Source organism: Talpa occidentalis, unplaced genomic scaffold, assembly GCF_014898055.3.
Source record: "Talpa occidentalis isolate TD23 unplaced genomic scaffold, MPIMG_talOcc4v2.1 talOcc4.2, whole genome shotgun sequence".
Taxonomy (NCBI): domain Eukaryota; kingdom Metazoa; phylum Chordata; class Mammalia; order Eulipotyphla; family Talpidae; genus Talpa; species Talpa occidentalis.
Genome location: NW_023602073.1, coordinates 149367299 through 149381392, shown reverse-complemented (window position 1 = coordinate 149381392; position 14094 = coordinate 149367299). Strand labels below are relative to the sequence as shown.

General features: G+C 47.7%; 1 protein-coding gene across 1 annotated transcript in view; it reads right to left on the bottom strand.

Annotated features, from left to right (window-relative positions):
• MAP3K4 (mitogen-activated protein kinase kinase kinase 4) overlaps positions 1-14094 on the bottom strand; it is a 113199-nt gene that overhangs the window by 27241 nt on the left and 71864 nt on the right. Inside the window, exons 5-10 of the mRNA XM_054698164.1 lie at positions 12798-13040; positions 10013-10159; positions 5520-5677; positions 2431-2547; positions 911-1010; positions 705-788 (exon numbers count right to left, since the gene is read on the bottom strand). Of these exons, the coding sequence (XP_054554139.1) occupies positions 705-788; positions 911-1010; positions 2431-2547; positions 5520-5677; positions 10013-10159; positions 12798-13040 (849 nt within the window). The remainder of the gene's footprint in view (positions 1-704; positions 789-910; positions 1011-2430; positions 2548-5519; positions 5678-10012; positions 10160-12797; positions 13041-14094) is intronic.

The following is a 14094-nucleotide window of genomic DNA, read 5'->3' as shown; positions in this document are numbered from 1 at the left end:
AGGGGAGGAATGCCAGGCTGAAACATTCTCTCACTGCTATTTTGTGAAGCCCGTATGACTTGATTCAGGCAAAAGTGTTAATACCGCTTCATCAGTTAATCTTGGTGGGGTATCATAAAGCCCTGCTGGAGATTCAACATGGAATACAAGTTGATTATGTTGTGCAAATCACACACAAAGTGTGGGTGGGACATAACTGTGGACTTGGAATAAAATCTCCAGTAACCACTTCATACACAGACTCTAAAAGCAACAAATCTGAACAACTTTGATGGGAACAAAGATGGTGACTGAAAAAGTGGCTCCAGTGATGAGCAAGACACTGATGTCAGAAGTTCATGTAAAAAGTTTGAATCATTTCAGGAAATGTATATAAAAGACAAAGCCACTATTTAAAATCAATGTATTTTATATAAATGATTTTAAATATATATGCAATTTAACAACTTAAATAGTATAAGTAAATATTTGATTATTTTTTATGTAGTCTTAAAATAAAATAAGTTAGTAAGCATGAAAAATTTTGTTTTTCCCTATTATTTCATTGGGAAATTATGAGAGTCTTACATCTGTGGTCAGTGTGTGGTAAGACTTCGTATGACCTGCAAAGTCTGAAGTATTTACTTTCTATGCTATTAAGAAGTTTGCCTGTTTTAGAGGAAAGGCATGATCTTTCCACCACACCCTCTTCCTTCAGTCTTTACCTTAACATACTGTTTTGACTTCAGAACATCCAGCAGCTCTCTCAGTGGGGCTGAAAGGGTGAACTCGGCCGCTATTTCCAGGTCCTAGGATGACAGTTACAAAGAAACTTCCTTAGGTCTGCTTTTCAGAAAGTAAGATGAGAAACAACAATGTAATCAGGACTGCTCTCTCGCTCACTCACTCACTCACCCACTCACCCACTCACCTTTCTCAACATTTTAGCAAATCCAAGGGCTTTCGAGGCTCTTTCCCTGGCCTCGTGGAAGAGCTCCTTCAGTGCTCGACTAATCTCAATAACAGATCTCCTGCAGGGTGGATTGAAACCCAATTAGAATACATTAGGGAAGATCAAGAAATAGGTAACAATTTGAAGCAAATTCAAAATCACATTAATAAAGCTTGAAGATTTTATAATGGAAGTTATCATTGAGAACTTATTCAAATTAAATTTAAAATATTGCTCCCCAATTTCCTAGAAAGTAGTTGTAGTCTTCAAAGTAGGTCACATTTAATAACTTTCAAATAACTAGCTTCATTTTCTAAAGATTTCATAATAATAATGTCTTGAGTTTTAGATAAATTCTTGATTGCAGCTGATAATCTAATTAAAAAGAAAAACAGACAGTAGTGGGTGGATAAATATGCTTCCAAAACACTGTCTTATGTAGTGCCTGCCAGTTTTCCTGGGGTAAATGCTGCCATCAGACTGACTGCAAACTTCCAGCAGACACAGGAGAACAATGTGGGGAGACATGCACGTGGCTGCCCCGCATACTTGGGGCACGCGCCCTCTTCCTAGATCCATCCCAAATGAGCAAGCGGGGCGTCTCACTGGCCATCTTAGTGTTTCACCTTCTGGGACTGTCAGTTTCTGCAACAGCAAGATCATCTACAAACTGATTCATTCTGTTATGCTGATGAGCATTTTTCCAGGTGAGAAAAATCTTGGTGGCAAGTTCTTCCTTTATCCTGGTGCAAAGACACTTAGGTGTTCTGATACACCAAACTCACTTTCCACCACATTCTGGATGGTGAAAGAGAATGCTTTGGCTCAGAGGGCGGGTCCATCAGGGCGCTCCCTGATACTGCCTCTCTAAGCCCTGCTAACAGCCCCCAGAGGCTGGTGACTAGGCCTGTGCCGCACACTGCAATGTAACATGCTGCAGCTGAGCACTGTCTGCAGACTGGAGGAAGCGCAGTAGGTGAGCAACAAGTGCTGTCGTGAACTTCAGTTTTAAAGTTCAACAGACGTGTAAGTTCAGCATAAAAGCCGTAAAATCAGCAAATGTCAAGTGCATGCAGAAAGGGCCGGCTGCGGAGGCTCTAAGGATGGCGACAAGCACTCAGACACCCTAGACCTCACACACGAAGCCCTCCCTACTCATTTTCAGTCAACTTAGCCTATTTCCCTCTTTTCAAAGACACCAGTCTTATTAGGCTAAGTAGGCTTTACGTGCACCTTTAAAGAAAATTTCACAGGAGTCGCCCTGCTCTGCGGCCGATGGGGGGCGGGGGGGTGGGCGGGTGGGGAGAAAAAAAAAAATTTCACACGAAAGCTTAACTAGGAGATCAGGTGAAAATACAACACTGACACACCCCTGAGAGTCTACTGCCCAGTTTCTTGAAGCCCACCCCAACTTGGTGTAACAAGGCTCATTTCAGGGCCACTGTTGGGGGAGAGCTCCAGGAAGGGAGAAACAGGTAGGGCAGAAAAGGTATTGCAACCTGATTTCGTCTGAAGCGCTACTATCGTCAGCGCTGGTCCAGAAGTCAGCACAGCTCTCCTGTAAGCCAGACTCCAGGAAGCTTCCTGTGGACTTCAGCAGCATTCCTGCGATGTCGCTGGCAGAACAGAATTAACATGGGTAAATCAGAGAAGAAAAACTGTCCTCATTGATTCTAATTCTTGAATGAGAAATTGAAAGGTTCAGCTATTATTTATGAACTAAAACTAAAAATGAAACAATGACAGTGAGAATATTTTCTTTTAATATAAATCATGATTAATGTGAGAAGTTCTTGATCACAGCATGTATCTATCTTTGCTGTATTACTACAGTTTTTTGTTATAAACCTTAACATCTTACATTACATCCATAGTAGCTACGGAATTATGACAGATTCAAAAATGGTATAAAATGACCTCAAATATACATCTGTGAGATATTTTTTAAAGGCTTAATAAACTAAATGACAGCACAAAAAAAAAAACAAAAAAAAAACAAAGTGAATTCCTTAAATGGAACTATCTTTAATTTTTTTGCTCACAATGAGCTTTTTATTAGTTCATAACCTGAAATACTTTGTAGAGCTGATGCTTCTTGTCAAGTATACAATCGAGAGACCAGGTTTAAAATGCAAACCCAAGTGTGTAAATGAGTCTAAATGAGCACAGTAAAAATGCTGCAGCAGCACCCTGGCCTCTGCGTGGCTCAGGGAGTCTGCGGTCCAGTAAACGCAGGCGTGGCAGAGGCACAGGGAGGGGAGCGGTCAGAGGAGAAGGAGCAAACCCAGCTCCGGGCTCGGTGTCCAAGCGGAGAGCCCCGCAAGGGCCCTGCAGGCGACGGAGGATCTCAGCAAGCAGAGCACAGTGAGAAGAGGGGTCTGTTGGGAAAGGAGTGGGGGAGGAAGGAGGAGGAAGATGATCAGAAGCCACGAAGCCGCGCTAATGGAGCCTGGTGTGTGAAAAGGAAACTGTCCACTCTGAAAGGAGCAGGAGGCCGGTGGAGCAGGATCAGGAAAGTAAACGGGCCACAGTCTCGGCTGTCACACTGTCCGATCCTCAAGTGGTGGGGAAAGAGGATGGGCTCGAAGTCTAGCCAAGGGGGAAAGTGGCTGACGTAGAAACACGCTTTCAAGAACAGCTGCGGACAGGGAGAGCCAGGACAGATTTATTCAACAAACGATGAGCAGTCATGGACAAAACACAAAAACCCCTCCAGTGAAGAGAGAAAAAACTATAAAAGGGAAAATATACAGTGTATCAGATATTGGCACATGCTATTCAGAGAAATAAAATAGGGAAGAAAGCTAAGGAGACCTGAAAATAGGAATTTCAATTTTAAATACAAAGAAGGCGATGTGGACAAAGTGAGGAGTAAGGCCCGGCAGAGACTGCAAGGCGAGCAGGCCCAGCAGAGGAAACTGCAAGTACAAAGGAAGCAGCATGCGCAAAGCAGCAAGTAAATGCCCAGCCTGGATAAAAAAGTCAGGCAGCCACTGTGGCTACAGAGTGAACACGGGAGAGCCCAGCAGCAGGGGAGGACAAAGATTTACTGAACAGGCAGACTGCGGTGGGCCTCACAGGCCCCTTCCACTGAGGAAGAAGGTGAGCCAGAGGACTACCTGCAGCGGCGGAGAAAGTGGCCTGAAGCACAGCCTCACGAGGTTCTCTGGCTCTATGGGAACATGAGAGGGACAAAGGGCAGAGCAGAGAAACGACTTGGAAGTTTTCTCCTCTGCTACAGGAGAAGAAGGAAACAGCCTGGAAGAGCAGCAAAGTACAGTGGCAGGCGGAGTGAGGTTCTGGATGCACCCTGAGGAGACAGACGAATGGATCGGGGAGGTGAGAGAGAAAGGCCCAGTGTAATGGGAAGCACAGCATGGGAAGAAGGCCTGACAGGACGGGCAGCCCCGCACAGGGAGGAAGCTCGCAGAGCTCCTGGAAGAAGGCGAAGGCGACCGCACGCAGAGCTGAAGGACAGCGAAGACAAAGGCCTGGCAGGAGGAAATGAGGCTACAGTAAATTATGTGACATGAATTTACATGAAACTAAACAGCCAGCTTTAAAAACAATTTGTTCAACAAAGCTGCACAGTCTAGAAGCAGAAAATGCCAAGAGAGAGATGGCGGGTGGAGCGCGGCGATGGCAAGGGGGGACGTCTGGGGACGGGGAGGATGGCCTGGAGGACTGGCAGTCAGGAGCCAAGAGCAAGCCCTGTCACTCAGAAGAAAGACAAAGACGACATGAAGAGCTGGTGTCAGAGCAGAAAAGCGACTAGATTCTGAGGTCCAGGGTGCGGAACAGAGGCGGTGGGCCTAAGAGGGAGTTTAAGTTGGAGAAATCTACGGACGCGCTGAATCCCACAGAATGCAGGGAGGGGAGCTGAGGACAGAATGGAATGGCTGCTGGGCAGGCGAGGGCAGGCGCACCAAGGGAGAGAAGCAGAGTCGGGGCCAGGAGGACGCTGGGGTCAGCCGCAGGTGTGGCCCCAGCAAAGGCCGTGAGGCGCACCCTCAGTCAAAGTCCATGTCCTCCAGGACTGCAGCCCCGTCCCCTGCCCCCGCCGCCCGGCCCTGCTCCCCTTGCATGCCTAGGCGCCCCATGCATACCCAGAGCAGGGCTGTGGTGCAACTTTCCCGAAATGCTCTCAGTGGAGATGCACGTCCCTCACAGTGCGAACGGCCACACCAACGCACAGGCCCTGCGTCTATTCTCAGAAGTCTTACACATGCCTCCTTTTCATATAACCAAGAGGGTTTACTCCAAAGCAGACATTAAAACTGACATTTTGAGGGATCATGTTTTGTTTTGGAGCATCCTGTGTACTGCGGGAGGTTTAGTTCCCAGCATCCCCAGTCTCTTCTCACTGCATGCCAGTTGTACCCCCAGCCGCTAGTACCCCCAATCAAAACTTCCCAGATGTTGCCACTTATCCCAGGGGCGGGTCACCTCTGGTGGAGAAGCAGCACCTAAGGTCACAAAACTTGAAGAGGGACCCCACAGACGAGCACGACTGTCACTGTCGCGTCTGCAGACATCCAGACGTGCACGGAGAGGAAGCAGGCAGACTCGGGAGCACGAGGGTTCCTACCAGAAAAGCTTTCCAGCCTGAGCTTCTCCGCCCCGGATGTAATGGGTTATTTCTTTGGTGAAATTCCATTCTTCTTCTAACAGATTTTTTAAACTATGGGATGCTTGAGGTAATTGCTGTAGCATTTGGATCCAGCTTCTCATGTAATCAAAATAGACCTTAAAATACAAAATGTAAAGGGAGATATTTGAGAACAGAATTCAGCACCTAACAACATTCGCCTCTATTAAGGCGAGAGCTAGAGATCAGAAGGGCGGGGAAGAGGGGCTGCGAGGCCCCTGCGAGGACTTTCCTGACACGGCTTCATCAGCTCCTCGGCCACGTGACATACGATCCACACACCCTACGGTCTCCTCGAATTGCCAAGGAAATAACAAAACGTTCACAATGCACAGGAAAGTACAATTAGGAAATAAAAATAGCACCTAGAAATTCTCCTCACTAGTATTTTTGTGAACATTATTCCTTTCGTAGATTGGGATCTTTACTTGCTTCGTTGCCTGCTTCACTTCAGACTGTACCTCACACGCAGAGAGGAGGAAACACACACATGCTTCCCCACCATCCCTCCCTGACATCCAGACGTTTGTGGTACAAGTTTTTAAAGGTTAATACCAATAAATTATGACCTTGAGCCAAAATACCTAATTCTCCTGAAGTGGGTGACGCCCACAACAGGTCCTGTTACACAGCTTCCCCGTCCCCAGGCCTCCTCTTCCCCGCGTGCACAGCCTCCCCGCGGCCCCCGCTGCCTCCCTCGGAACCACCGAGCCTTGCTCTGCCTTCTCACTCCACGGTGGCACCTGATGCCAGCTACATCCCCTATGCCCCCACTCCCACCCTGGCTTAACTGCAAGGATGGTCAGTCGTGAATTTCTGCTGAGCCACCAGGTGCCTCTGAGCTCCAGGAGCCACTCTCAGTGGGCACACGCGGGGTCTCTATTTCAAGAAAACTGTGCTCCACTGTATTTCTGGATGCTTCTGGGTGCTCCAGCTCCCAGGCTGTGTTGAGGGGTGAAGCTGCAGTCCTGGGACCACTACAAACAAGGCCGCTGTGGGGCCCACAGTGTGGTGGGTAGGCGCTGCTGTCACCTGAGTCTCTGGAGCAGCAGGCCAGCACCTCCTTCCACTTCCAGGAGCGGGTGGGCGCCTTCATCTCCGCAGGACGGTCTCTCCTGCAGCCCTCTCACTCTACCACAGGGGCTGCTCCTGCCCCCACTGCTCCTTGAAACCACAGCTCTCAGTCATACTTAAAACCAAGACAAAGCCTGCGCCCAGAAGGCTGCATCCCTGGGCCCTGCCTGCACCCCGCACTCTCGCCTTCCTCTCACTGCGCATCAATCCCCTGGGCAGGCCCTGGATGGGAGGGACCTTCCTCTTTCCTCTGCACAATCACAGCCCCCCAGTATTTGGCGTGTGCCATTTCTGGCAATATTGCTCTCACTTTCCTTCTCCATAAAACCAAAAGCTTGAGATTTCTCCATTTTCCTCAAGCTGCCAAGGTCTCTCCAAACCCACTCTCAAAGTGCACTCACCCCCCTTGACAAGAGCAGAAGGCAGCAGTGGTATAGAACCCCTCACCTTCCTGAGATCTGAGTGCAAACCTACACAGCCGCCCTCTGCCCCTCCTCAACAGGGGGAGCTAGCAGGCCCGAGGCTCACCTTAGCCTCACTCCTTTTTCTCAGACACACAACAGAGTGTTCCCACCTCTTTTCCTTAGCAAAATCCGCCCAAAGGCTTCCCTGGAAGCCCTCTCCTGCCTCCTACGTTTAGGCCACGCTGACCCACAGGCACCACACTCTTGTCGCCTACTGGCCTGCTAGACCCACCCCGCCCTCAGCTGTACCCGAGGCCCCTTATGCTGTCTGGAAGCTCGGCTCCCCCCAGACTCCGCACCTGCTGCCTTCCCTGTCAGAATGTGTTTCTTTCCATCTCTCTCTTGTTTTAATTAAAAAGAGGCTTAACAATATTCCAACAAATGTCACCCAAAATGAACAAATGTTAGTATTTGCTTTGAATATTTTTTCAATAAGAAATAACTCAGCACAAGGGCAATCTCCCCTCTGTTTCTTCACTTCTCTTTCCTCCTTCCTCAGAGGCAACAACTACGGATGGAATGTCTTTTCATTTAGCTGCATTTGAAGACAATCTGTTATTTTTTCAATTACAACATACAGCACTGTCTTGTATGGTTCTGAAGGTCTCACACAAACCGGACTGTGACACACATATCGAGGTTCAGGAACACCGCGGGCGCCCCGTCCTCACTGCCGACCACCTCAGGTCTCACCGCCCACACAGAGACCCGCGGGCCCGCGCAGCGCGTGTTCTAGCTTAGGATGACCAGCAGCCCTCCCGTCTCTCTGAACTCCCAGCGGGGCTGATGCCGATCACCGCGTCTTCAGTACCTGGCATGACACCCGCGAGGCACACGGCAGACACCGGTAAAACCTGTGGGATGGAAAGGGGGCTCGCCTGCTCCTGTACCCTTTATTCTCGGACAGGAACCCTAACTGAGCACCCGCTGGTGTGTCTCCTTCAACCTCCGCGGCGTGTTCGTCCTTCTCACAGCGTCATTCCTTTCGTAGTCTTTCACAGAGCTTCTTTAAATCTGCCTCCCGTGTGTTCCCACACTATCTACATCACACTCACGGGTACTTCTAAGGCCAGGGAAATGAGCCATCTCACCAAGATGTACCCTGGGGCATGTGTAAGTTGCTCGTTTTCAAGCCAGAAGAACGATGTCACACAGAGTGAAGATGCCCGCGTCCTGGGCACCTGCACCAGTAGGCGCTGTCACTGCGCTCCCCCCAGCCCCCACTCTCACTCCACAGTCCTGGGCCAGCAGGAGAAAGCACAAGCATGTCTCTGCTCCACCCTCCTGTCTGCACCTCCCGCGCCTCAGGTCAGGACCTCCAGGGACTCACCCCCGGCCCTTGGCTCTCCACCTCTGGATGTCACAGCTCAGTTCCCTACCGGCGAGGCCCTGCACCTCCAAGGTTCCGTGTACTCACAGCTTATCTCCACCTGCATCCATCTACATTTTAAGGCAGATACCTATAGTAGTATTTTTAGGGGTAGAGGGTGAGAAGGATATGGTGGCCAATCTCCTCTTTTATTAAACATCCGAGTGTTTCTCCTTTCATTCCTTCCGCTGTTGCCGTGAGCCGCCCGGTGTGTACTAGCGGCAAGCACACTGACCGCCCACCCAGAGACCACCCTCGCCTTCCTTCCTAAGAAAACACTGTTTTGCAGGTCTCAAAACACGCCCCTACCCTCATGAAGCACACTGGGGTGCACTTTAATTCTGGTTCCAGAAGTCCAGCTCTTCACCTGTCGAGTAGGGGGGAGAGCGGGACTCTCACGGTCACTGACAGCAACGCTGAAAGGAAACCCCAGCATCTCGGCTCTCAGCAGCTCCCCGGGGCCCCGCGGTCTCGCAGGTGCAGCGGGGACACATCTCACCCACCCGGCCTCACCGTTCCAGCCTCACCGATGACACGACAAAAGGTGCGGCCTGTGCCTTTACAAGGCTGTCAAAGGCAGTCTGAAAAGCAAAGCCCCTTTTGTCTTTTTAAATTTCTAGCTTAATCATTGGAGAGAGAGAAAAAAACCTGCTTACTGCTTCTCGCCATAACCTCTCAGTGTTAATCGCTCTGCTGGTGGAAAGTGTCTCACAACGCAGCCACGTTTTACATATCCGGGCCTCTTACCAATTCTCCCCCAACAATCAGCAAATAATTTCACGCTCAACATTAATTCTTATAATATGCAGGCACCCTAAGGCAGGCTACAGTGAGTGCCAGCAAGGATGAAAGCATTCCAAGAACAATGTGCCTACAAGCACCATCCTTGTCTGTATTCTTTCACCAACCTGTCATATCACACAAGCATCTCTGCACACACGCTCATGAGCCTCACATGCATTCACGATACAGCAGCACTCTACCAGCATCGGCAGACAAAGGAACTACGGTCATAGCCCCTGGGTGATGAGGCTTGCCATGTGATTAGGGAAACCTGAGGACAGAGAAGTGGTATATCATTAAGAATTAAACGGTTCCACTCTAATTAACTGCAGTAGGAATGCAGAGAAGGTACAGACGCACACTAAAGCTTCACGCTGTCAGATAAAAGCTGTCCAGAGAAATGGGCACGGGTACTGCCTCCGCCCAGGTCCCACCGGACTATGGTTTCTATGACCAGTATTAAATGCCCAGTCCTGAGACGTCCCCGGGCTGCCAATTCCCAAAAGACGGCTGGCGGTGGACAGCTTGGTGGGAAGGACCAGGCTGTGGTGCTGTTTCGGGGCCATGCTGCTGGGCGTGAGCTCGCCTACAATTAAACAATAACGACGGTCCATTTTATCAAAAATTCTAGCTTAACCATGGAGAGCTTTTTTAAATGTGGACTTAGGAGCAACAAATGTAATCTACTACAAGATGGGAATGACCACACTCTCAGACGGAGAGACAGCGGAGCAGCCCCTCACCATCAACATCTTGTGCAGGTCCTCCTGGAAGGCGTCGATGTTGCAGTCGGCCTCCTCCAGGTCCCGCGGGCCCTCGTGCAGCATGAACTGGTAATACTGCTTCATCAGCAGGCCGCCCTTCAGCACCTCCTTACACTCCCGCACCAGCTGCAAGACAAAGGCGAAGGCTGAGCCTCAAGCGTCCAGGCCAGAGGATCTGGCCACTCACGCACACTGAGTGAAATCCTCCAAAACTCTGAAAAAGGAAACCTGGCCTCTGGAAAGCCTGACATGCTTTCCAGATTCTTTTTCTGCTCATTTCACATAAATATCTCACCAGTCCCTGCTGACTAAGAACAAACCGGTGAAAATAAAAGTACTGAACATTCCAACATGAACACAAAAACTGACTTGCTAAAGTATATTCTAGAAATATTTTCTATGAAAAATAAATTCTGCAGAAAAAGCTCTACTTCCTATTAGCTGACATTACTAGACAAGGGATGCAGAGAAGAAGCCAATGAACCAGGTCATTTTTTGACCAAAAAGTAATAAAGCTTCAAACACACTTAGATACCACAGAGCATAGTAGTCTTTGTAATAATTTTGCATAGTTTACCTACTGTCATTTGTGACTCTTACCATCAAAAACTCAAAATCACAAAAACAAACACATTTAAAATTAGTCTGATCAAGTTAGATGAAGTAAAAAACACAAAAAGTTGAGCAAAACTGCATTATGGGGATTCAGTAGCTATGCTGCAAAAAAGGGAATGACCTGCAAAAACCTTTCCCTCACTGCTGTGCTTCCACAATTCCAGTCCACAGGATGAGGGTACACAACTACAGAGACATCAGTTTAAAAAAAAAAATGTCTCAAGACGCAAAAGGAACCCCAGTACCACTACCGGGAAAGTAAACTGGTACAAACTTTCTAGAACCTACACTGTATGGTTAATTCCCTCTTATGTTTTATACTCAAGAAACAACCAGAGATGCAGAAAAAACTTTCCCTTTAACATGAGCAATGGCTAGAGTCAAATCTAATGGAAAGTGTTCTGTTGAGGTTATACAGACAGATGTTTCTGAAAAGACTATCACTTAGGTGCTTCTAACAGAATCTTCGATGCTTTAGAGTGAAAAATTCTTTCCTTTTTACTGTAGTTAATCTAAATAATTTTTTCCCAAAATATTTTCACATAAGTGACTTTAATCCTCACCATAGCTGCGTTAGCAAAAAGAAGTAAACGCCACCTTGTTTCACTAGGTTATATTCCTGAAGTGTCTGTTTTGTGGGACAGGGAAATATTTTACCCCAACTTCCTAATATCCGCTGCAGGAGGAGGACGAGTGAGAAGCACGGTCCAGGGGGCCAGCAGGACACCGCCAGGACGCGGCCACAGCCCTGGTCAGTGCCGGGAGTGCAGGCCCAGTCCCAGCTCCACGGGTCACCTACTGGACACCTGACGAGACAAACTCGAGCCCCGTCTTGTACCTGTGCGCGGTCTGTCCTGCCTCGACCGCACTCGCCCCGTGGGCTGCATCCTGTCCCTAGGGGTCAAGGGGCTGCTGGCCCGCCAATCCCCGAGGACGGACACGCACGGCTGCCAAACCACACTTGTTTCCTTCAAAAATTCAAAATGTTTATGTTATCTATTGAATGCCAATGTGGTAATGTTAGGGGGACCTGGTAAAAATGTTCATCTAAGACTGCATCTCAACATCCATATATTTGATCTTCATCACCATGGAAATGGTGGTAAAAAGTGAAAGGGGGGAATTGTTAGGGGGAAAAGGATGTCCTAAAGCTAATTCCATGCAGGCTTTGTGGACCCCACCCCCACCCCAGGCCAAAGCCAAAGACACTGGGAACTCCAAATCCCATCACCACCAAAGGGAAGGTGGCTGGGACCTGAGGGTGGGGTTAAGCAGCCAGGTTGGTATAAAGGCAGACACGTGGGCTTTGGGGGGGGTCCCCAAAGCTGGGTCTCCGCCAGCTCGCAGCGTCCGGCCAGCTCTGAGAGTGACTTTGGGTTTCCAGGTCGGCGGATCGGGTAGGACGCATTAAAGACTTTATTTCCCTATTTTCTCCCTGAGTTGTACATTTTCCTTATTTCCTTTTCCCTTGTAAATAAACCTTTCATTAACCTTTTGTGTGTGTCTGTAGTGGAGTATTAATAAGTCTCTTTTAAGCGCGTAGGTGAGGACCCACAGCCAGGAACCCGTTCAACATCGGGGCTGTCCTATAACAGCAACATAAAGCATCAATATAAACAGTATTCGGCACTCACTTTGCCTGGTGCCACTGCTTCCAGCCATCCTGTTACCCCTGGGGTACCAAACTCCCTAGAAAATCCCATTCAAAATGACTAACTACTAAGAAAGGTGAAGCTGTCCTACTGTCTGAACCAGATGACTGCCTAAAGCGAGCAAGTCCAAAGATCTCCCTTCTGTATGCACTGAAGACATTTACCCAACTACATGCAGCTGAAAAAATAACAAAAAATAAACTGCAAGATTCTAGTCTAACAGTCTTCTAAGAAGACTTCTAGACTTCTAAGGGTCTACTCTTCAAAGATGAATTTAGAACAAGGAAATGGATGGCAGAAAGGTGGAAGAACAACTTTATCTTTGAGGACTTCAAGTAAAGAGCATGTTACCTTACCCGAAAAAGAGCATCTTAAAAGCCCTAGCACACCCATTTTTCACTAACTGCAAAAATATGCGGGAAAAATCTTCAAAATAAAAATTCTAAGTCTGTAGAACAACAATCACTAAATGTTCCTGAACAACCTTTGAAACAAACCTGCTTAATACTCAGAAGAGATGGTTCTCCCGCAGGCCTCTGTTCCAACCTCAGCTTGAGACACTCATGGATGACGTTGAGAAGGACTCGGCAGAGGACCAGGAAGGCGGGTTCGAATGAGGGTAAGTCCATGGCCTTCAGCTCTCCCCAGGACACAGTGCTGCACTTCTGTTCTGAGGAAGGAGGTGTCCTGGACAAGTGCACATAATCAGAACCCCACATAGGATCCGGGAATTCGGAAAACTGAAACAAAAATTCAATGGGGTAAGTGCACATAAGCTTGGGATAATTTCAAGATTGTAGTTATAACTGTCTTTCTCTACGATTTGCTGACAAAGCTGCAAAATCATAATTTTACAGGAAAAATAATCTTTAGACTAATTCAACATCTTCAACACAGACTTGAAAAGTTCTGAAAGGATCAGAAAAAACCGTAACAACTAAAACTGGAGTGCAACATTTTAATCAAGTATAATGGAGAAAGCGTCCTGAAATAATTTTTCAAATTCTATGTGTTCCCCTCTTACAGCTATTCCCATCACATCCCCTGTACTGTCCCCCCTCCACCTTTTGTAGCCCTCACATAACCTCATTCCGACCAGTCATATTCAAAGGTTTTGCCTTCTTCCTGATTGAGAAATTGGGGGCAAGAATATTTGAAAATTGCAACTTTTTCCCAACTTAAACCAGCACTAGTCATAGCTGTTCTGCCTCCAAATAGCATTTGTACCTGAATTCATTCAGGAAGCTTTTCATTGGTTTCCCCACTCATATTCTTTTATGGCCAACACATTTTTTTTTGTATTTAAATTAATATATACTTTAGTTTCCCTATTAACAGGCATTTTTTTAAAATGATCATGGGTGATATCCGTGGTCAGGGTTAAGACATATTCGTTTAAAAGCTTTAGGCAATACAAATGCTTTCCTTTTCTGGTACAAAGAATAACATAAGATTAAAAGTTTATTTAAAGTTCTTTCAGAACTTTCTATGATAAAATTCTACAGACTTTAGGCATTTCCAGCAGCTTCAGCCTGATGACCCACTTGCTGCAGGCTCACCAGGAAGAGACAATCCCAACTTCCCAACAACTACAAGACAACACTGTGTCAGACCTACACAGTTGCTGAGCAATTCCTGTTGGAGGTGTCCAGGGGTCAGCCTGGGTCTACAGAAAGAACAGACATTAAAAAAGCTACTGGGCACCTAAGAGGAAACAGTCGTTTCAACTAGGAGACCAGGCAGAAGAATCAGACAGCTGATAATGATCTAGTGCAGAGCTATAAAAACACTCCA